The sequence below is a fragment of the Cyphomyrmex costatus genome, unplaced genomic scaffold (assembly GCF_001594065.2).
Source record: "Cyphomyrmex costatus isolate MS0001 unplaced genomic scaffold, Ccosl1.0 scaffold112, whole genome shotgun sequence".
Taxonomy (NCBI): domain Eukaryota; kingdom Metazoa; phylum Arthropoda; class Insecta; order Hymenoptera; family Formicidae; genus Cyphomyrmex; species Cyphomyrmex costatus.
The window spans coordinates 2,774,308-2,797,232 of record NW_017275086.1 but is presented as its reverse complement, the minus strand read 5'-3'; the positions used below and the strand labels follow the sequence as shown (position 1 = coordinate 2,797,232).

Sequence of the window (22,925 nt, the reverse complement as noted above, 5' to 3'; positions counted from 1 at the left end):
ATATATATCATTACATACAGTATAATTCGCGTTATTACATAAGAAATTCAAAATAAATTTTCTGATTATTAGGTGAAAACTAGATTGAAGAAAAACTTGGCTCTAAAAATTGAAAAAGTTATAGACTTTTTAAAAAAGCATATCCCTTTTAGAGTCAAAAACCCTACAAGAAACATTCATTACTTATCGCGAAATAAAAAGCTGATGAAAATTTCTTCCACCGCGTGTTACTATTTCTGTCGAACTTCTTGCACCAACTTAATATTTCGCGAAAAACCAAACATTTTTATATTAAGATTTTATCATTCCAAGTTACGAAAGATTGCAAGATAGATAGAAATGCAAGAAACCGCTGATATTTTAGTCGTCGCGAGACTTGTTTCGTAAAAACTTGTCAAGATGCGATGTCGCCCGTAAATCACAACGACACAGTGTGTAACGCGATAACGACACGATTGTGTCGCCTGCGAGTGACTACTCATCGCAAAAGAGTGATGCGCAACGGCAACCAACGGCAACGTGATTGATAGCACATACGTCGGCTTTATCCGCCTGTTATCCTCTACCACTCCGCAATCTGGTTCCCTAGAAAATACGTGTATCGAGCGCGTGACAAATTTATTTTCAGTCACTCTAAGAGCAATGCTTCTAATCGCACTGAATCGATCCGACTCGGCGAACTGGTTGATTGAAAGAAACTTATTACTTCACTATCTTATACAGTTTTGACAAAAAAGAAACGCGGAATGTACTGTGACGATGAAAAAAAATATAGACGTAAAATATATGAAAGGGTATTACAGTTCCATTTTCTGAAAATACGGATTTAAGTTCAGTTTGTAAATAAACTCTTATAACAGCCCAGTCACGACGTCCAATTTACTTAGCGTTCGTGACCACAAGCGTTTTAGAAATGCAACAATGAACGCTATGTGAAAGTAAAGAAAATCTCCACCCTTCTGCCATATTTTTTTCATCCCTTTTACGCGACCTATACCGCGTATACAGTTAAGTTGGCGCACTTGCATTCAGCGGGAAGTGATAAAGATGGAAAGTGGCCGACATTTGCATGTTTATTCCACTTCTTTAATTCCGACCGCTCTTTTCTACCCATCCGCAGTGGCGATTCACGCGCGACCACACGCACGCGAAAAAATATACGGGAAGACCTCCCTCTCCCTTTTATCCTGCAAATCTGAATTGTTGTTTGCGGTGGCAAAAACCGCGGGATCGTATTTTGTGTTTTGTCGGCTGCCGCTGCTTTGTTCGTTGTATATTTCACCAAGTTTCGACCACGAGCCGAAGTATTCACTCGACGTCGCGTTATACGCCGATCTGTTTCCACCTTCGATTAAAATCGATGACACGCGTCGCGAGAAATAACACAACGAATCAGAAACCGCCATTCTTTCCCTCAATCACGTCCCGTTCGCATCATGTTGGCTTTTAATTGCCAGAATGTCGTTGAATACGTTTTATATGACGACGTAATGTCGATTAGTTCAGGTATAGATAATTGATTTCTGTTACGTGATTACAGCTGCACAGTTGGAAAAGAACTCACTTTTATGGATTTTAGATCCCTTGCATTTAGTAATAAAATTTTGTATCTAAAATGAAAAATTATTATTATAGAAAAGATCAAAAATTTTCCATGAATGTTATATTCTAAATCCATGTCATTCCGAGATACAAATATACTCTTTGAAACGTTGAATACATTAACACGTTTTGACATAAAATAAAGTATATCATAAACCAACCGTCCGTTGATAACGGTATCTTCATATATTAATGCACAGACTAAAAAAAGTAATTATTATTTATTGGATATCTTCTGATTTTTACTACTCTATTGAGATCGGAAATTTTAGAACTCTTGTTATAAACGATATGAAACATATTTTAAATTCATTATGTCTTTCGTAACTCATTCCTCGAAACATTATTTTAATTGGATTATTATCGCCATCAAAAAATAAATTATCGTTTGCCTGTCTCGTTTGTCCGTTTTCATTTAATCCGGAAATTCATGACAGTTCCTCGTCGTCATGAAATTCGATTTGAATCCACCTTCGACTAACTCGCCGCGCCGAATGTTCGATTCCGTCGAATCTAAAACGCAACGATGCAAGAATTTCGCCGATATACATATATAGACACGCGCTTACATTTGCAATCTTCGTGCAAACTTCTGTGCGACGGAATATACAACACGCCGACCGTCGCTTCGTACGAAATTTCCGCGTGCATAGACTCAGTAATCCCGCGGAGTACAGCCAGAGATGGAAGCTATTAGAAGTTTTCGATTCGGCTTGTTAATTATCCGAGACTTGATTTCTCGCGTCGGAATTTGCGTACTGTGACAGCGACGATTTAATCCGCACTCGAGAACTTCATCATCACACTCACTGCCGAGAAAGCTGCCGAATGTGTGGATCGAAGATGTAATGTTCAATACGTCCTTTCAATCGTACTCTACTCTTTAGTTGACAATCGCTACGAAAACCTAATATAATGTAACAAGAACTGTAAATACGACTTATATTGAAAAATAACAAGTTAATTTATTTAATCCTTATCTTTAGGGACACATTTTTTCTAATGAACGGATTTTTAACATTATAATTTTTAAATCGCTGATTAAGAGTATAAAGTTGAATTTTAAAAATTCAAAAGAACGAAAACAAATTTATATTAGTGTTATTTACATTATAATTATATTTAAACATTTTTTCTTGATCATTTACACAAAATAAATTGCTTTTTTCTAAAAGGGTTAACGATACGAAAAGGGTTAAAGTATGAAAAAACGGTTTTCCTAAAATATACAAATTTAGTTAGATGCAAGTCTGAGAATAATTTTGTTGTAATTAACTTTGTTGTAATTATCAAAATAATTATGTAGGACGCTCAACCTGGTTGCTAGAATGTCAAAACTTTTTGCAGCATTATTCATCATGCTTGAGTTTTCGACAGAATTATTTTGATGCTCCAACAAAATTATTCGCAGACCTGCATCTAGCTAGAATTTTAGATACTTTAGCAAAATCATTCTATTTGTGTAAAAATGTAAGTAATGTTCATTTATATGTAAAAACTACGTATATCCATACGAAGTTTCCAATGTATATAAAAAACATGTTTTTGTAGATATAAGAAAATCAAAGTTTATCTTTTGAGCTAAATAAATAAACATATGGGTTTAAATTGAGGATTGGTACCTTCATTGAAACTCCAGCATTCTAACCGCTAAAAGCTTACATGTATACAAACCATCGCTGGCTTTGGCAACCAGTCGATCAGATATCGGACACGTGTGGTATGACCACGTGGCCAAATTCCATGACATTTCGCAAATTAGTGAAATTCCGAGAAATTCCCATCTGCTGGCAGTTCCAGAAGCATCGCCACGGACCGCAGGATTTCATTAGTGTTCTTATACACGTAAAGGTGTGTCAACCGCAATCAGGTTTCAAAAATTTTACGCCAGTTCAAATCGCGGATATTCGCGGAGGAAACAAAAATACAAATTCCAGTTTTTTTTTTTTTTTTTTTTAAATTAAGCAATATATCTCATACGCGTTTTGATGCATAATCAAAATTTTAGACAAATGAAGAGAAGAAAAAATATATGTTCAAAAGTGCGCGTGAGAGATGCATAGAAAGATTTACGTGTTTAGGTTGACTTTTGATTCATATTACGAAACATAAAATGTCGCTCTAATTCCCGTCTAAATCTGAGCTCGACCGAGACCCATTGATCATAAATCGCGGTGAAAATTTCGTTGACCCTGACGCAAACGCTACGGTTGGGCACATCGCTTGGCGTCATGGGAGAGATCAATGCATCATTTTGCGCGGGATGGCAGAGTGGGTCAAAAAGGCCGGTATAAATCTTCACCTGCGAGAATTTTTATGACGCCGTTACGCCCCCACACCGAAAAGCACGATCCATTTTGCACCTGCATTAATGACGAACGCTGCGCCATATGGGTATATACATACATATAAATATCGCAACCCGAAATAATACTCGCGCAGCATGAAATCAATTACATTTCCAATGAATCACTATACGCGTTATCCAGCAGCTATATCGCTGTACAGTCCGTTGGCTGATGAAAATTACGTTTTTATGAAAATTCGTTATTTCAAAGCACAGCATTCATAAATAATCGTAATATCGATCCGGCAAATTCATTCCTCTGCCATACAAGCTTTCCGTCACCTTTTTATAGAGTCTACTTTCTATATGTGAAATATCAAAATAGCGCGAGATGCGCTGCCACGACGCGACCTAATGTCACTTTACAAATGAAGGCAGGCTATTTTTATTTAGCTAACGCGCGTCGTTTCCACCTTTTCGTCTTGGAAAGAAAGAAAGATCAAATTTACATGCTTCGGTCTTTCAAAGATTATCGTATATGTCATTCGAATGTATGGAAGCTTTTTCTACAATACTTGTATATAGCAGCCTATTTATATAATATTCCATTTCAATCTCACTAATTAGTCTGCAAAATTACATTAAATTGTGTTAAATACTTGATATTCTTTTTATATATATATTAAAAACGTAAATTTTCCTAAAAACACACAGAATTGGAAAATTTGAATTAAATTTAATACATTTTACATATTCGAAGCGATCCACTTAAGTTTTTGTGTTAATTTAATAAAAGAATAAGTTAGGAAATAACATAATATTATATTGTTAAAAAATTAATACAAAAAAAGTAACAATGATACAATTTATAAACGAATTGTAAAGTTATTTCTTCGATAAAAATTATATTTATATTAAATTAATACATTTTAGCTATATTTATCTCAAAATTTACGTTTAAAAAATATACATTATTTTAACGAATATTAAATAATGTTATCAATCTAACACAAAATATTCAATTTACATGATGTTAAATTAAAACTCAGATCTGCTAAAAATTCTATACAAAAAGTTTAATAAGTATCAGTTTTATTGCAAAATATTTCTTACTTGTAGTATACAGCAAAGTTAAACAAGGCGCAAAGGTCCGATAAACATTTCATTTATGCTCAGAGCCATAGAATTAATTTCTTCACTATCTAAATAATGCACACGATGCATTCTCTCAGGATCGAGGTGGCGTGCGAGAAAGTGAACTGCTGCATATGTAAGCGCGAGACGGTTTTGATTACCGCGGTATGTTCGGCTATGCCAAGTAGGAATTTCGGATTTACGCACGCGAGTGGCCGTTTCCGGCTGCAACGAACATGTATTCGCCTGGCAATCTCGCCGACCAAATAGTTGAGCTTTCGGGCAAACTTTGATTGACCGTATGATCGACTTGCTTACCAGAAACTAAGCGTGTCTAAGCAGCTGTTCGCTCGAAGTAGTTAAACTGGTCGCGCGAATTTCTCATATCTGTCCTATAAATCTTGCTATCGTGAACGTATCATTGAATTACATCATCGCATTGATATAATGGCATTTGTAAAAATGACAAAGAAAAAGATAACGAATAAAGTGTTCTCTCTATATATTAAATTATAAAAGAAATTATCCACAGTCGGCACAAATTAAATATAATATTATAATATCAATGTTATTATAATATTTCACACTCAATAATGTAACTGTTATGTAATATCGTATGTTATACAATATTATACTTGTTGAGTGCAAAGTTACAACATTAATGTTTCGTTACTAGTTTGTTTCGACTGGGTATATTTCGTTAAATTGCATATCGTTTAAAGTGCATATGTTATTTTACCGTTTCATTAAAACAATAAAATGTGTTCATTATATAGAATATATTATAATTAAAATAGTTATCTAAAATATGTTATAAATTCTGAAATTTTCTTTAACTTGCAAAATAAAACTTCGCCTTTGTGGATTATTTACAGAATAAACCGTGTGCTAAACGGAATTCATCAGACGATTCTTAAATATATTCTTAATATTCTGAATATATACCAAGGATTCCGATTTAGTACGCAATGCGGAATGCATACGGTATATTCGTTTAACTTTCTGAAGATAGCGTCGCAAGATATTTATGTCCACTACCACAGAAATGACCTACAGGATACGGTGAATATTTCAGATGAACTTGGAAATTTCGTATCAAATATTCAGAAGCGTGGTGTTTTATTCTTGTCAAAATTCTCCGATTTAAACGATATGTTATAAAATTTTTCAAGTACTTCCGTTTCAACTTACAGATTGTGGAAGACTGATCAGAATATATTATTACTTTCAAAATATGTAGATATATTAAAAAGACCCCAAATAACTATAAAAAATTGGCTAACATTAAAAAATTGAGATATGTAAATTTGGACTGAACTTAATACAAAAAATAGAAGAAAAGATTGTAACTTCTTGTATATAACTCTTCGTAATTACTACGGAAAATTAGATTTCAAAAATTTTATTAGCATAAATTTTCTAATTTTTATTATTAATATAAATATATTGATAATTTCTTTAATTCCTTTAATTTTTTTTAAAGATTTTAAAAGTGACCTCAAGATGCGCTTGCGCGTGTTTTGCTTCCTTTTTTGCATTGTACATACGTGTATTAGATTAAAATAAAAAGTAGAGCTATGAACTTTAAAATTCACACAACTTGAAAATAAACACAAAATTTAAATTTGAAAAAAAGATGTAAATTTTAAAATCTCTATTTTCGTAAAAGGTCATTATACCTTTTTAGTTTTTGTAAGTTTAGCAATTTTTACATATAGAACACTACGAGTTGAGCAAAACAGAAAACTTTCTTCTCACTTTATGAACCTGTCATGTGTCCAAAAAAAAACTAGCAAAAATTGACGACTTTTTAATGGAGGCTTATAATTTTCCCTATAAAATCGTTATGTAAAAGTGTTATTAAAATTTTTTGTTATTGAGTTATTGTGTGTTAAATAAAAAGAGCACGTAGTTATTTTTAGTTATGTAAAACTACATAGTGTTCTTCTGTTCGACTGTTAGAAAACATTCAGTATTCGTGCAACCATTTGTAAAATTGCCTCAGCGTTTGCTTTCGTATTTCGATATTTCCGCCTTGTTCACGTTTGGATCCAAACGTCGAGTCCGGCCATTTCACGCTTGTTGAGCAACGGACAACTTCGCAATTTGGGTAAAGGACCGTATCGAGTGCAGAGTTCAAGAAATTTCTACTCTCTCGTTGTCAAACATTTAAATTAAAAAAAAAAAATGTAAATTGCATCTTTTGATAATATAAATAAAATATATAGCAGAAATAGAAAATAATAGTATTTAATATAATCTTGTCTAAATCCGCGATGAGAAAACGTTCGATTAAAGCCGGCGGTGGAGAAAACACATTTACAGCCGAGGTGACTTATTCCTCAACGAGGAATTACTTATTTTCTCAGTTGTCGCACCAACTTCCTAGTAAGCACTCTCTATGTAACTGCACAAATATCGCGAGGCTTTCGAATATTTAGAACGCAGAAGCCCGCAATTCCCGCCGGTAAACTGGTTTACGCGGTAATTTCAATTATCGTATTGCATGGAGATTCGTCTAACTTCTCCCTCATAAATACATTAGTGTTAGTGATTTAACGCGGATGCGCAAATATCCGGATAGTCGGGCACTCTCAGTTGCTACCGAAAACTTAGCTGGCAAACCCGGCCCAGGTACGTCAGGAGTTTGAAAAGGCTATTCATTCGGGTAAATATTTGGACGACCAAGAAAATAAGCTTCACAATTTCTGCGGGGAAAAAACTACCTTTTTCAACGAGCCAAGATCAAGTTCGTCAAGTTCTCATATGTTCCGTACGAATTTTATCAACTTACGTGAATCCTAAAGCACATTCCAAAGTACAAATACCAAAAGCTAACTCTCGTCGTTTCTACAGTTTCTGTAGAAAATTGAAAATTTCCCATGCCGCAGGTATACAGTGAATGCAAAAAGTATTCCTTTAGAGAAAATTTTTATTTGTGTATGTGACAAATGAACATTAATTAATATTATATAACAAAATGCTATTGCAAGTCCGCATGGGTTCGCATTTTTGTATTATTATTAATTTATTCTTAGAGCCCTAACTTTTGTGTTATAAATTAAATAATTTATTGATACAATAAATACGTTCTGTCCCAATATAAACAAGAGTTTCGCGAAAATAACCGTATTTATGACTTAGAAGCTAAATTTATCGACTGTAAAAATTTTTGGTGAACGTAAATAACATAATATTTTATTTTCGCTTATTATTAAAATATTATAAATAAATATTGTAAAAATATAAAAAAAATATGTAAATATATTAAAATATTATAAATATTATTAAAATATAATTTAATTATTACTTTTTTAGGAGAAATAATTTTGAGAAATACACAATCTATTTTATTCTTTATAAATTGCTAATTAATGTTTACTTTCTAAAAATAAGATTTTTTAAAAAGATATCTCCACTGTGCAAATCTTTTTTACACTCACTGTACGAATGTTCATGTTTTCCTTATTATCGCGAATAGAGAACGTTTTTCGTATCTATTGCATTAAAATTTAAAATAGCTTTTTTACAGTGGTTCGTAATGCAGTTTCTACTAGAAATGCAACGCGTGGCTGGAAGCGCACGAACCGCCGAGAAAACGCGTTACATTTTTCAGCGTCTTTAGCCGGAAAGACATATTCTCGCCGCACCGTGGAAATTTCATCTTCAGCTTCGTAGTGCTTCTCTCCTCGGGCTTAAGAAACTGTACGTCAAGTAACGGGGTGCTGCCAATGCTACCAGTTGCGTGGCGGAGTAAAGAAAGGACCGAGACGAGCCGAGCTTAATCCCTGGAAAAGTTTCGCGTTCGTGGAGATTTTCCCGCAAGCCATCTCGTCCGGAGAGCGTTTTTTTTTTTATTCGTCCGATGATTCACATTGACTCAGCCGCAATTCGCGATCCTAATAATCCCCGCGACTTGTTTCCACGGCCGCCGCGCCGTGAGTATTCTTCGTATTATGAAAAATTGCTGTCGAGTGCGGGGCAGTCGTTTAAATCTTGTAAAATCAATGCGATCACAATTTGAATGCATCGTACATAATAAATTAGCATTCATGGGAACGAAAGTTTTAGAATACGTAATTAGGAGATTAAAATATTTTGTGTTTATGTTTAAAAAAATTCAATATATTTTGATAAATATTTTTTCAATATTTGTATAAATAAATGTTTACTCAATTAAAAAAATATAGTTAAATCAAATTAATGTTTTTTGTATCAAATAAATATAGTACGTTAACATTCAGTAAATGTTTACTACAAATATTCAAAGAAATATTTATTAAGATATAATACATTTGTTTTCAGTGTATACAATAACTCAATGCAGAAATCTAAGTGTCGGCAAAATTTTTAATGTTACTAGTTCACAAACGAGTTTTGAATTTTTACGTAATATTTGTGTTAGTGTTTCTCTATAACGTATTCAACTTGTGTTAAACTGACATAAAAATTTCAGCGAATCGTTTGGGACGTAACATGTGTTGAATTTAACATAAATTTTCTAAAAGTGTAGACAATAAATGCTGAACTCTAATAAATGAAAAACCAATCCAAAGTTGTATAAAAATAAAAATTAAATGCTCAACACACCTGATTTGTTTTCTAATATTTCGATGAAACTGCGTAAGTATATTATATTTAAAATTTTTTTTATATCTCTCGAAAATTGAACTTGATAGAAATATTTCAATTTTTGATAAATTAGATTCAACGTCGAAAAAATTACTCAAAAACAGTCTTCATATATACTCTTACAGAAAACTTTGTAAACTAGTATATTTTAAACGTTAGCGATTTAATTTTGTGGAAGACGCGCCGCGCCCGCCGAGTTCTATTAAATTAGTTATCCTTACGTTATTTTTTTCCCTGGTATCCGTAGTTGAGAAGAGCGCCGGTAAATCTGAAACACGCGGCATGTTCGCGAATAATCGAAGCAATATATCTTAAAACTTCTTTTTTCCTTCGTCTCACATTTATAATATAACAACGGTAGCAAAGTTCAGCCAGCAGTTTGCTCGAATACCCTCGAGGCGAAATCAAAGATATATCATGTACTGCAGTACGTCGCTCATAAAATCAGAGCCGTTTCGTAAACGCAGTTGCCGCGACGGTGCATTTTGAGGTCGAAAAAAGCATAAGTGCTCAACTTGCAATCTGCGTTGTAATGTAACCAGATTATTCCGCTGTCGCATAAATACACGAGGAAATGCAATTGTTCATGCACACTGCACTCGCGCAGACTTTGTGAAATTGGCAGCCTTCCATGTTCATACTCACATAAAACATGTACTACATAACATTAAAGAAACATATCTGTTAAAACCATTAGGAAAATCATGTTTAATAATTTCACCTTGTCTTCAATCTGCTTAATTTTTCATTAACAAAATTTTGAATTATGTGGTAATGCGCTTCAAGTAAAATTAAATTTCCGAGATGTTGGGAGGTATACTAGGTAGAAACGAAATCTTATTTCGGGGCTAAATTCAAGGGTACTTTGACAGAAATTTCAGCTAAAAATTATCTAGGAATATGTTTTACTATAACGTCAAACATCAAAAAATTTTAGTAAAAAAAGCAGCGAGTAATCAGATTTTTACTGAAAAAAACTTGTCTCCAAATTTATCAAAGATTTTATATATATGAAAGAGAACACGGTGTAACTCGGACGGAACCCTATATAATAAATAGAAAAAGTGGAGAGAAGGTGTGCGCTTATTGGTTGTAAAACGAAAACCCTCATCTGTCCACGATATGAGACAGAGAACCCTGAAAATCGACTACTGTTATAGTAATAAGTCACCTAATTGATTGCAATGGCACAGCGGGTATTTCTAACGTGCGAACCACTTCATAGAAGAATTCTATGTATTCCTTCTACATTAGTTGCAAGTCGATCATAAGCTTATTGCAACGTTCAATCTGAAGTACCAATTTTAAAATGAATGATTCTTCAAATTGCCTGTCGCAACAAATTTACGATCGACTTGTCACTAATATAAAACTAAAGTAACACAATGCTGCGATAATGTAAATTAATCTTAAAAAATGTGTTTTAAAAATCTACAAGATTAGGAAGTGTCGATTAATTTATGTGCGATGATCCTTATTAACAAAATGATATAATAATATTGTATGTTTCGACAAAGAATCTTCTTCAGCTTTGAAATATTCATAAAAATTTCTATAAATAAAATATTTAAATAAATTGTTATAGATAAATTAAAACGGAACATAATGTGTGATCATTGCTGACCTTAGTTTTATATACAATATTACTTTGCATATTGTGAGTCATATTTATCTATAGTATTATTTATTAAGTATTAAATTAATATTAATATTTAATCTTAAAAGAGAGATATATATATACGTATATGTATGTACCTATGTATAATATTAATATCTTTTATCCGACAACCCTTTCCAAAGGATTTAAATTGCAAAAATGTTAAGATAAAATATAAGCTATGTAACAATAAATTAACAAATAACATCATTTTGTCAGTAAAGAAGATTTTTTAGTCGCACAATATTATGACAATAGAAGATAATACACCCTTTCATTTTATTGAAGTTGAATTCTCGCATTTTTCTTAAGCATTCTCTTGAAATCCGCATTATACAGAGATTAAAGTACAAAATCCGTATTAGTAGAGAAAAATGACGCGACAAGTTCTGCGTTTGCAAGAATATTGCTTGCGATAACGATATTACTGGCACTTCGCGAAGCGAGGTTAATTTCGTTGGAGCACTCGAGCTAATCGATGGCGAAATTCTGTGGTACCCATAAATTCTGAAATGAGATCAACAACTTCCTCCCCAACGTCAACAGGCTGAAGAGAAATTCGTAGGGTACGCAGGATCGAAGGGAAATACGGGAGGAGAGGGTCGGCGGACGACTGGGGAGTAGCTGAAATTTTTGGCGTTTTATACGAACACCCGAGTATACGGCACTGTTTTTCGTGTGGCAGCTGGCTCGCATAGCGGAACAACACTAAACTCAAGACCCAGGACCGACATGGTGCAGTCTTATCGGCGCGCTCGCCTTATTTTTAATAAAAACTACGAAGGGGAAGAGGATGGTGCGAGATTAAAAAATTCACCGGCACCCGGAGGCACTCGATGGCCTCGTAACTTAAAATTAAGAAAATTAGGAAGCCGCACGACCGGCTAAGCTCGCGAAACGCTTGCATGCTCTGTTCTCAGGAATTTAATAGTAATTACTTAGCGAATGATGCACATGTATCGATACGCCCGCCGCCGCTGCAAAGCTTCATTGGAACATTTTTGTAAGTTGGATTTTGACGATAAGTTGATCTCACGTTATTACAACAAGGAAATATGATCTCAATGCGATAAATTATATAACTATCGTACGTGAAGAATGTTGCATTATAAAACTAATTGCAAATTATGTGATATACTTTGTACGACGTCCACAAGGTATTCATTAACATACTATTAACGTCGTACAAATCTTAGTATTATATTTTGAGATAATAAAGTTGCGAGAATACTCACCAGAAATACCATCGTAGGTCCACCATTCCTCCCAGCTGGCTTCGGATTCTGTAAACAGAGACACAAAAAAAGATATCAGTAAAAGTCTTGTTTCTGAAATATTAATAACTACTTTCTAAACTCCTGTAACTTATTCTAAACTGCATACGGTACTGAAAGTAACGCGCGTACGTTGCACGTTTTGGATTGCGATAGCCGCAATTTTCTTTCTCGTACATCTCGCCTGAACAGTTTCCCCGAGGTTCCGCAAACGTACATACGACGGAAAAGTTTCGAGCTCTATCACTGGCGTCCGAAGACGCCGGCCGGTGCATCGATCAATTGCAGTTGTAGATCGGGGACGATCAGTCAATCGATTACCGCGCGGCAGAATTCTAAGGCGGGCGTCTCTCGAATTGTGCCACGTGGTTTTATGCGCGTCGGACATACCAGAAGTGCGACGGGTCCACCCCGTTGCACGTGCACACACTCGGGAAACTCGCGTTCCGTCTCCTTTCCTCTCCCTTCCCATCCCACTCGCTCTCTCTCTCTCTCTCTCTCTCTCTCTCTCTCTCTTTCTCGCAGCCTCCTGATCGTAGCTCGACCCTATCCCGCTTTAGACGCTGACCTATATTCGATTATCTGGATGCATGCCATCCAACGCCGTACTGCAAACTAATTGCTTCAAATTGGAAAACTTTCTCGGGCTATCCTGAATCTCCCGCCTCATCCACTATTTCTCTCTCTCTCTCTCTCCCCCCTCCCCTCCCTCCCTTTCTATTGTCAATCTCGGTGTTTCTCGTCGGCGTTTCTCTTCTCGGTTCTACGAGCGATATTTATAGGCGTCTACTCCGTTTCACCGTTCATGATCCATCGGCCGTTACAGACTACCGATTCATGTCTATAATATCTGACGCGCCACATGTTTATCCGTACGACGTGCAACACGGCATACATGCTCGCTGATTGTACATTCGCGGTCAATAATGCCTTTTCGCTTGAAGTTAGCTACGTTTCAGATAAACGCATCTAATAGTATAAATATTTTATACATACATGTATTGTGATTGTTAAGTTCAATTACATTACTCGAATTTAAGAGTTATAATATTGTATCTATAGATACACGATGCGTGATACTTGAAGATAGCTATGTCTACCTAAACACAACTAAGTCCAAGTCAATAGGAATTATTGACCGCGACTGTACAGTATACCTTAATAGAATCGCACGTTCTCGTAACTGCACGATCATTAAATATCAATCTCCACACAATTTGTACGATGTTTGGCAATTTTGTGCAACAATTCGAGGATTTATAAAGGAACATTATCAACGAAACTGAACGAGATGTGAATATAAATTAACGTGATATATCGATCTAGGGGGCGAATTTATATTGAAACTGAGCTCTCGTTCGAGATAAATGACTTATATCTGAAAACGTCGTAGGAAAGTCCCCGAGCCCCTGTAGCGTGAAGGAAACCATTTTACAAGTATCGAAATCTGCCATCGCGCTCGCGTGTTATGACCGTCGAGAATTGATGCGCTGTCGTCACGTGAAATCAGGTTCCTTACGTACGTGAGGTGAGAGTACGTGTGAACTTCGGCTGTCAAGCGCGAGTACAAATGGAATACACGGCGGCGGATCGACAATCGTGAGCGGCTTATGCGCATCGTGCATAATCGATAGTGACGCCTGTCACTGTCATGCTCGACGGATGATATTATCAGCTCGAGTATTGCACGCAACAAATCTTGGACTCGATATTAGAATCGAACCGAAAACAAGCAGCGAACAAATCGAACACGATATTTACGCCATTCTGCAAACAGGATGTTTATTAAAATTTTATAAAAATACATATATATATATTATAAAAGTATATGTGTATTATAAGATACATATCATTAAAAATTTTCAAGAATTCACAGGCTTTCCAGATATTAATAAGTCAAAACATTTTTTAATCTCATTTTTTACGTAAGAAATATAATTATATTCTAAAAAAATATAGAAGCAGTTAATAATAACTGTCCGGTACTTTTGGTGTTAAGCATCATCACAAAAAATTACACACATTTAATTGTTCCAATATCTCTTCATCGACCAATGATTTTTTTATTGAAACGATAATTTCAACTTGATTTTCAAACTTGACTCGATTTTTGAAATAAAACAGATGGATTTCTTTATGACGCAATAAAAAGGTTTATTAGTCTCGTAACCCCGTCCAAGTTTCGACCGTAACATTTTCTCCGGCGGATATTTTAGGACAACGTCGCCCAATACGACTAATTTGAATATTTCATTTGCGGAAGTCTTGTTTTCTCAGCAGAGAACATTCCATCATTCATCGCACGTTTTATATTCAGACTATTCTGACGCGACACTCGATGCATACGAAAAAAATACATATTTACACAGAACTCCACAGTTCGCAACCATAGTTTTACGACGAGAATTATGATGAGAACTTGCAGTTGATTCTTCTATAGCAGCAAACTTTTTCTATTCATTTTATGCAATAGTGAAGATATCTAGCATGCAAATATCTAACACACATTGTTTTATTAAGATGAGAAATCGATAATTTCATCAGACCGAAATCCACCGAAGTTACCATTGTCATATTGACTTGTATATTTGCACGAAGATACGTTTACTAGATGCTTCCTGTTGGCATCATTTCGATTATCCGATAGTGTTTATCAAACTTGGATCTCACACGTCTTTCCACACGAACGATCACGAACGGCATTCTATCTAAATACTTAAACCTGACATAGTGCAAAAAAATATCAATAAATACAAATAAAATATTGCTGATGATAATGCAAAACTGTCACATACCGTTGGGGAGATTTTCGTATTGACAGTGTATTGGCAACCATGAGTTTTTTTTCGTTTCGCGATTCAGTCGTACTTAAGAATTACCTTAATAATATGGAAAAAATGAGAGACTTTCGATGATCATGTTACACTGTAAAAAGTAAACTATTCAAAATAGTGAATTCAATATGACGAATAGAATTTTTTAAAAATAATTTAATTATCGTAAAATGCGATTTTCAAGTGATTTTAATTGCGAAATAACAACAAAGTCCCAATTTCGTTTTATTTGGAGCTCATCAATACTATACAGTTAGTATTGATTTTCAAATTGACTTTCAAACTCTGATTATGACACTAAATCCTCCTTCATGGAAATTACTATACGTATTCTTTTGAAACTCGATATTTTCAGACTATGTATTCAAACTGGAGGATATAAAAAAATCTCATAAAATCGAGTTTTACAATAATCAAATTATTTGTTTGAATCAAGTAACTGTCAAAAGCTGATGCAAGCCAACACAGGTTATTCGTGTGTAAATTATATATTGAAAAAAAAATCGATTACAGACGTTCCAAACCTTTTTATTTGGGTCCTCTTTAGTGTATGGTTAAACGTGACGTGGATTAAATTAAATGTATGCGTATACAAGTTATTAGTCTCAAATCGTTATACTATAATTTGCTCTAAATGTCGTCTGCTGTATTTAGTAGGATACTTAAAAAACATTTAACATTATCTGCAAATCAATAAAGTCAAAATTGTTGAATAAGATAATTTTGTGTATCGTTCTATTTAAAAAAAAAATCTTTTGAATTTTTCTGATATATTATTAGATATTCGCCTTGACCAAATATATCTTCTTCACCTATTTGCGTTTAAGAGATTGAGTTCTTATTGCTGCTTTAATATCAAATAATGTGCAATGTGCAACGTGTACGAAAATGCGCGAAGACCATGAAATATCATCAAGATCCTAAAGACCTCTAATGCACATGTCAATGCTTGACCTGTTTCTGACTGCACTACTTACGTCAAGTAGCAGCGAGATGCTACAAGTGAATCTCACTTCGCTTTTTCTTTTACTTCTTTCCTTCTTTGTTCTCTTATTCTCTTTCTTTTTCTCGTTTTCGTATTTTGCTTTAGTTGAGCTATAAACGCGACATTATGTTGTATAATAACGCAGATGCGAAACATTTCCCTGATTATCTTTTCATGTTAACTGCGAAAAGACCAACGGACATGGCAATTTTTATATTCTAAGTACAAATTTAACAAACCGCTTAAACTGAATGTGTCGGAATAGTTTATTTTTGCACGGAAAATCCGTTGAAATTTCTTTTATAATTACAAGATAAATTTAAACTTAAAAAAATTAATAGAAACGTACAACAAAGTAAATCATAAATTACTTAAATAGGGGAGACCGGGGACAAAAGTAACATTTTTTACATATGTCTTAGCTATCACTTTTTTTTTTAGAGGTACGAAAAGTTATTCAGTCAAAGTTTTACGAAACTCTGATTATCACTTTACTATTTCACCTGTGTTTAAGCCCCAAGTGATACACATTTTTAGAGTTATAATGATTTTTCACAATTACGTCAATTGTTACTTTTATTCTGGAGGTCTAGATAACACGAAAGTAACGTACTATATAGGGATGAAAGTAATAGTTCTTATTTTCTAGAAAATACGTTAAAAATATATTTTTTACATAAAATAAGAAATACATTTTTTTATGTAAGATAATTGTTATAACAAAACAATTTTTATAAAACTTGAAAAACATAAATTATCTGAACCTCGCAATTACTCGCAATATGGAGAATTTCAACAGGTTGAAACTCGCCATGTTGCGAGGTTATGGATAAGTTTACTGTTATTTCCATTTCTATTAGATTACGTAACCTAAAGCAATATCCTGATTGGCTCATCGGCTCAAGTTTACGTTTTACGGTCACTGTTAAAGAATGCTGTATGTGGCAGCCCTTACGAGTGAAACGAAGTAACGTGTTATTTTCGTCCACAGAGTGTCGTGTTACTTTCGTTCGTTCCTAGATACATTTTTTGACATAAAAGCATTATAACTTATATACTACGCAGGACTTGTCAAAATCTATTGCAATAACTTATAAACACATTTCACAAGAATGCACCGGTAAATAATTACATCGATATATACATTTTAACTACACATAAACACAAAAAATACAAAACGGAAAATACTTACGTGGATGAAAAAAGTACCTAAATTCTGTTCCTCCATGCAACAGTGGCGCGATTCTTCTACGATAACTAGTTGAGGGAAGAGGGGGGGATAGGAGCGCGAGTTTTTGACTGTATAATACAAATGAAATAACACGTTGTGTACGCCGGCAGAGGACTTGTTACTTTCATGATACTGTTACTTTTGTCTCCCCGGTCTCCCCTACATATAATAAAAATCATTTAAATATCATTCTTTGATATTCTACCTATTTTATCTCGTTATTCACAAAGTGTATCAAACGTCGGCATAATTTATATGTATACATCTTTTAATAACAGTAATAATTCGGTTACACTATAAAATATGTATTACAGCTTTAAACTAAATTAAAATACGAGAAGCATATTTTAATTTTAGTATAATTTTTTTTTTTTTTTTAATATAAACGTCAAAAGTGTTGTAATCATGAAACAAGCAACGCAACAATATTTCGCACAATCCGCAACAACCCAGCTTGCGCATTATATACTTTCAGTGCAAGAAATAAACACTGAAATAACAGTTAAAAGATAAATATTGTTACGAGTGCTGCGGACAGCATTCCCGAATAAAACGTTACGCGAAAATTCTCTAAACAGAAATAGAAAGAGAAAGAGAGAGAAAGATAGAAATGGAAGGCAAAAAAGGAGAGAGAGAGAGACAGTTTGCAGTTGTCCAAGGACAAATTATGCAATTATATGTGCAATGAGAACCTGGCGACTGCAAGAACGTGCCCAAGGGTGGCTCGCATGCACCGGATGCGTATACGGCTGCATGGAAATTGCGAGCAAATTAAAGGGAGCCCTGCCTCGGGGTAACGCTTACGCCAATTCTCGTCCGTCTCGCAGTAAGAGCTTATCCGTACCGGCAGGTGCGAGCGCACTCACACCATCCCCCCACATTCGGCAAATTGTTACTCTTATTACACGTGGAATCGATAGCACCCGGCTATTCCGTCGCGCTCTCTTTACCATTACACCGCTTTCTCGCTTTTCTCTCTTTTCCCACCGGTAAAACAAACCGCGTATCCTGACACGTGTATCGCGGACCTCGCTTTACCCCCCCTCCCCCAAGGCCAATAGAATAACTTTCCGTAAAGGTTTCAATAATTCATGTCACGTGCCACAGCCGGAGATTCCGCGAGAAATACGCGACACGGAAATTGATCTTATCGGAGAAAAGTTCAGACCTATATATACGGGACTAATCAGTACTTCATCTTAATTCCTTAAGATACGAAATTCGCCCTTTCTTGACGTGAAAATTATGAATTTTTTTTATCATGCACGTTAACGTAAGCATTCTCAAGTAAACGTGACTCCGTCCTGTCGATGAATCGATTCCGCGAATAAGTTCCTCGTTCGATTTTTGCCGCGAACGATACGACGAAGTAAGCCAATTTTCCAAGCGTCCGCGATGGGCGATACAATAGACGATATTGCCGAATCAGGGGGAAGTGTTTGCGCTAAATTAATTTCGGGTCAGGCGCGAACGGAGACACGTAACGTGTGTGTAGTGAACAAAGTGAAACAAAATTGAATCACACGGATCGAAGGTGCGGACTGGCGGCGGGATTGGTGCACCGGGGGTTATCCACGGGGCCGAACTAACGCACGCGAGGGTGTGTTAAAGCACCGCGGTTCGGATAATTTAAGTAAATATTTCGTGATATAAATGAAAGGCACGTGAGCCAGATACTGATTAAACATTAAAATTGATCGCCGCGGAGCCATACGAAATTACAGTCCACAAATGCCGGCGCGCCGTTTCGCAAGATAAGACTGGGCAAATAACGGTGCAGATACTATCGCCTGTGCCTCTTTCTTTTATCAAGGGGCATATCAAATAAGTCTATAACTAACCAACTGTAGACCGTATCGTGGGGCCAAGTTATTCCACGATCAGATGCATAGCGCACGAAATATTTTCGAGATACTAATGGGAGTTTCGCGATGGGATACAAACGAGTATTCTCTAAATCTAAAGCATCTCTCTCTGAGAGACAGTACTTAACCCTTCGATGCCACTCACCATGCGGCATACTCGAGGTTTCTTTTATTATGCTATAAATTTTTTATTAACCTTCCGACTGCGATCATAATTTTATTTCCTCCGTACAATCCAAGTCTTTTTTACTATTCTAAAGCTTTCGAAAAGTGTGGAAAAATTTAAGATTATCTTTTCATCTCTATTACGTTATCAAATAGTTTTTTAACATGATAATCTAAAAAGTAGGAATAAATCTTTTTTATTTTGGAAAATTTGAAAATAAAATTTTGTTTATGCCAAAAAAAGACTCAAATTATTATAGTAAATAGATACGTTGCTTGTTCCTTAATGTCTGGTGTTTTTTAATTGAAAAAAATTGTTAGAATATGTTCATTTTTATGCAATATCTTTTATAATATATAACCAGTGTAATAAAAGTACATAACAAAGATACATATATTCTGTAGAATATAACACTGAAGGGTCAAGACGATTTAAAATAAGAACGAACTATAAATGACTTAAGAAACACACTCTTCCTGTCAAACCCGGATAAATTTAACCTGCGTAAATCTGTTAATATTGATCTCATAAAATTCCAGTATTGGAAGCTTAATACGTGCATTAACGTAAATGCTTTACCAAAAGTAGGAACAAATCTCTCTCATACCGAAAGAATTCCGATATTCATTACGGATTAATCGATACAGTCGGCGTGTCGGCGATCCCGACACGCGATAATTCCACGTAATTCTATTCGTATACACGGCGCGCGAAATTACCGGGCACCTTGAACAACGTGACGTGGAAGCGGAACGAGAGAGATCATCCGGCTCCGGCTAATTTTCTAATACTTATTCTTCTATTACAGCACAGAGCGCGCGTCCGCGCGTTACCATATTACCACACTCGTGATCTGAATACATGCATATTCATCTATACGTCTTTATAACGGCGGGGGCGCACACAGCTAAGGACGCTTTTTGCATAGAGAGCCACCCCCGTATAAACGGATAAATTCAAATTGAAGCAGCACAAAAGTGTAAATGAACTTTGCGCCGAAAAGGGCCGCTTGTCCAGGCGCCGTCGACATGGATGACTTTAAAGAGCCGGATGGCCTTTGCGTATATATACGGCAGCCTCCGGATTAAAAGATGAAAAGAAGTACGAGCGTCGACGTACGCTCAGCAGACAGTTAATGACCGACAGTGTACTTTCCTTCGCGTATTTAAACGACCTGCGTGTAAATTTCTTTTATAATGAAGTTTACTACAAAAGGGTCAACTTCAGTCTAACAAGCTTTTTCAAACTAAAAAATTCTCAAATAAAAATCTCCATAAAATTGCGATACACTTCAATTTCCTCGCGATATATTTTATGAAAAGACTATTTTACAAAGAATTAAGACTAATACGCATTTTTTTTCCAACGTGCACAATACCGGATTTCGCAAAGTTCACAGCTTGTTGTTTTTTAGATCATTAGAAACAATGCTCTTTCTACCTCATTAATTATGAAAGTATAATGAATGCTTTTTTTTTCCATTTGATAACACAAATTGACACAAGTATCGTTTTATCTTTGTTACTCACTAGAATGTCAAAAAACTGAAAAAAAATAGAATGATGTTTGTGTCGACTCGTGTCACTAAATGGAAAGCACCCAATGTAAAGAATACAAAGTGCTTTATAATGACGACAAAAACTAAAATGTCACCCGGAAAGAACGATTTTGCTGAAAAATCTAAAGCTTTGTTGGATGCAGATCTGAAAATAATTTTGTTGCCATCAAAACACGTAAATTATGTTGAAACTAAGAAGCGAGCAATGCTGCAAAATAGTTTGATATTCTAGTAACCATTCATATTCCACCCCTGGTGTTCGCAATAAAATTATTTTTATGATCCAACAAAATTATTTTCACATCTGTATCCAGCAAGATTCGAAATCTTGCAGCATAATCATTCTTTCCGTGCACACAGAAATATTTCCTCTCCAATACCAATTTTTCAACGTATATCAAAGCCGCATACTTCTCTTGGACGAACTTTTGATTAATCGCGAAATATATGGGGGTAACAAGCGGGTCGTAAACGAATTCCCAGCTACCTAAGCTCTTCGCGAAATGTCGGAGGGGTGCAGGCGCGTAGGAGGGGGCTACTTGCGGCGCGTTCGTTCGTGCTTGAGCGAAGGGAGCGCGAAATGGGTTATACGGAGGAGAGTAGGATAGAGGAAAGGAAGGTGAGAGAGCCGGGGTGTCCAAACGAGTGGCCAAATGTAATTTAAAGAAGGAACGAACTTCATCTCCTACCACCACACTCTCGAGCCCACTCACCATCACCTCCCCGCCATCTCATCCTCCGGGCAACGACCAGGAAGAAGAAGGCGAAAAGTTCAGTCTGGTTTACAATTCAGCCCGCATACAGCCAACCGGCCCTTCTCTACCTTCCTTCCCTCCTTCTTCAGGATCATCATCTTCTCTCGCTCTTTCCCATCCTCGCTCTCGTCACCATTCTTGTTTGATTTCGCTGAACTACAGTCCATTTCGAGTTTATTTGACGCAAGTCGTTATATAACAGTGTCATCGATCTATGAATAATACTCCCTTTCTTTTACGGTTGTCTTCTTTCCGCCGTCACGTCGGCTAATGTAAATGTCATAAGACTTAATGAGTCTGTCAGATAATCTGACAGACGGACACTTATACTTTGTATTCCGTATTTTACCAATAAATGATTGACGTTCATATCTTCAATCTTATTACTAATTCTCTTATATCTTATATCCTATATAATATTCTTATTAATCCCTATGTCTAACTTTAAGATTTTTATATGCAGTTTTTTAATATATAAAATATTAAGAATCATTTTATATTTTTAATTAATTTTTTTTACAATATCAATTCTTATTGGACCGCTACAAACCAAATGAGACAATGCCACAGCGGTCTAAGCTGGATCACGGGTGCTTCTAATTGTGTGTGAATTTGTATACTACGAATATATTTCTTCGATTGCGCGCCGAAATTGTTTCAGACTTGAAACACGCAACACTAATAAACTAAATTGTTAGTCAATTGATATTACTGATATTATTATAAATGATATTACAATATAAAATATATATCTACTTATTTTTTAAAGCGAAAAAAAAGAAAGAAAATATTGTTTAAATAAAAAGTTATATAGTTAAAAAAGACTTTATGATTTTAATTATGTGAAAACTTCTGTGCGCGAAGAAAGAAATTTCCATACTCTAATAAATTCATTATTTAGATTAGAGTGCAGTAGTACAGAGTGCATTATAGATAAACCAACTC

The 22,925-nt window shown here is 35.2% G+C and overlaps 1 protein-coding gene across 1 annotated transcript in view; it reads right to left on the bottom strand.

Moving 5' to 3' along the window:
• CARPA (Carbonic anhydrase-related protein A) overlaps nt 1–22,147 on the bottom strand; it is a 104,030-nt gene extending 81,883 nt beyond the window's left edge. Inside the window, exons 1-3 of the mRNA XM_018543233.1 lie at nt 22,049–22,147; nt 17,181–17,421; nt 12,548–12,640 (exon numbers count right to left, since the gene is read on the bottom strand). Coding sequence (XP_018398735.1) covers nt 12,548–12,640; nt 17,181–17,421; nt 22,049–22,147 — 433 coding nt within the window. The remainder of the gene's footprint in view (nt 1–12,547; nt 12,641–17,180; nt 17,422–22,048) is intronic.
• Nucleotides 22,148–22,925: the final 778 nt, after the last annotated feature.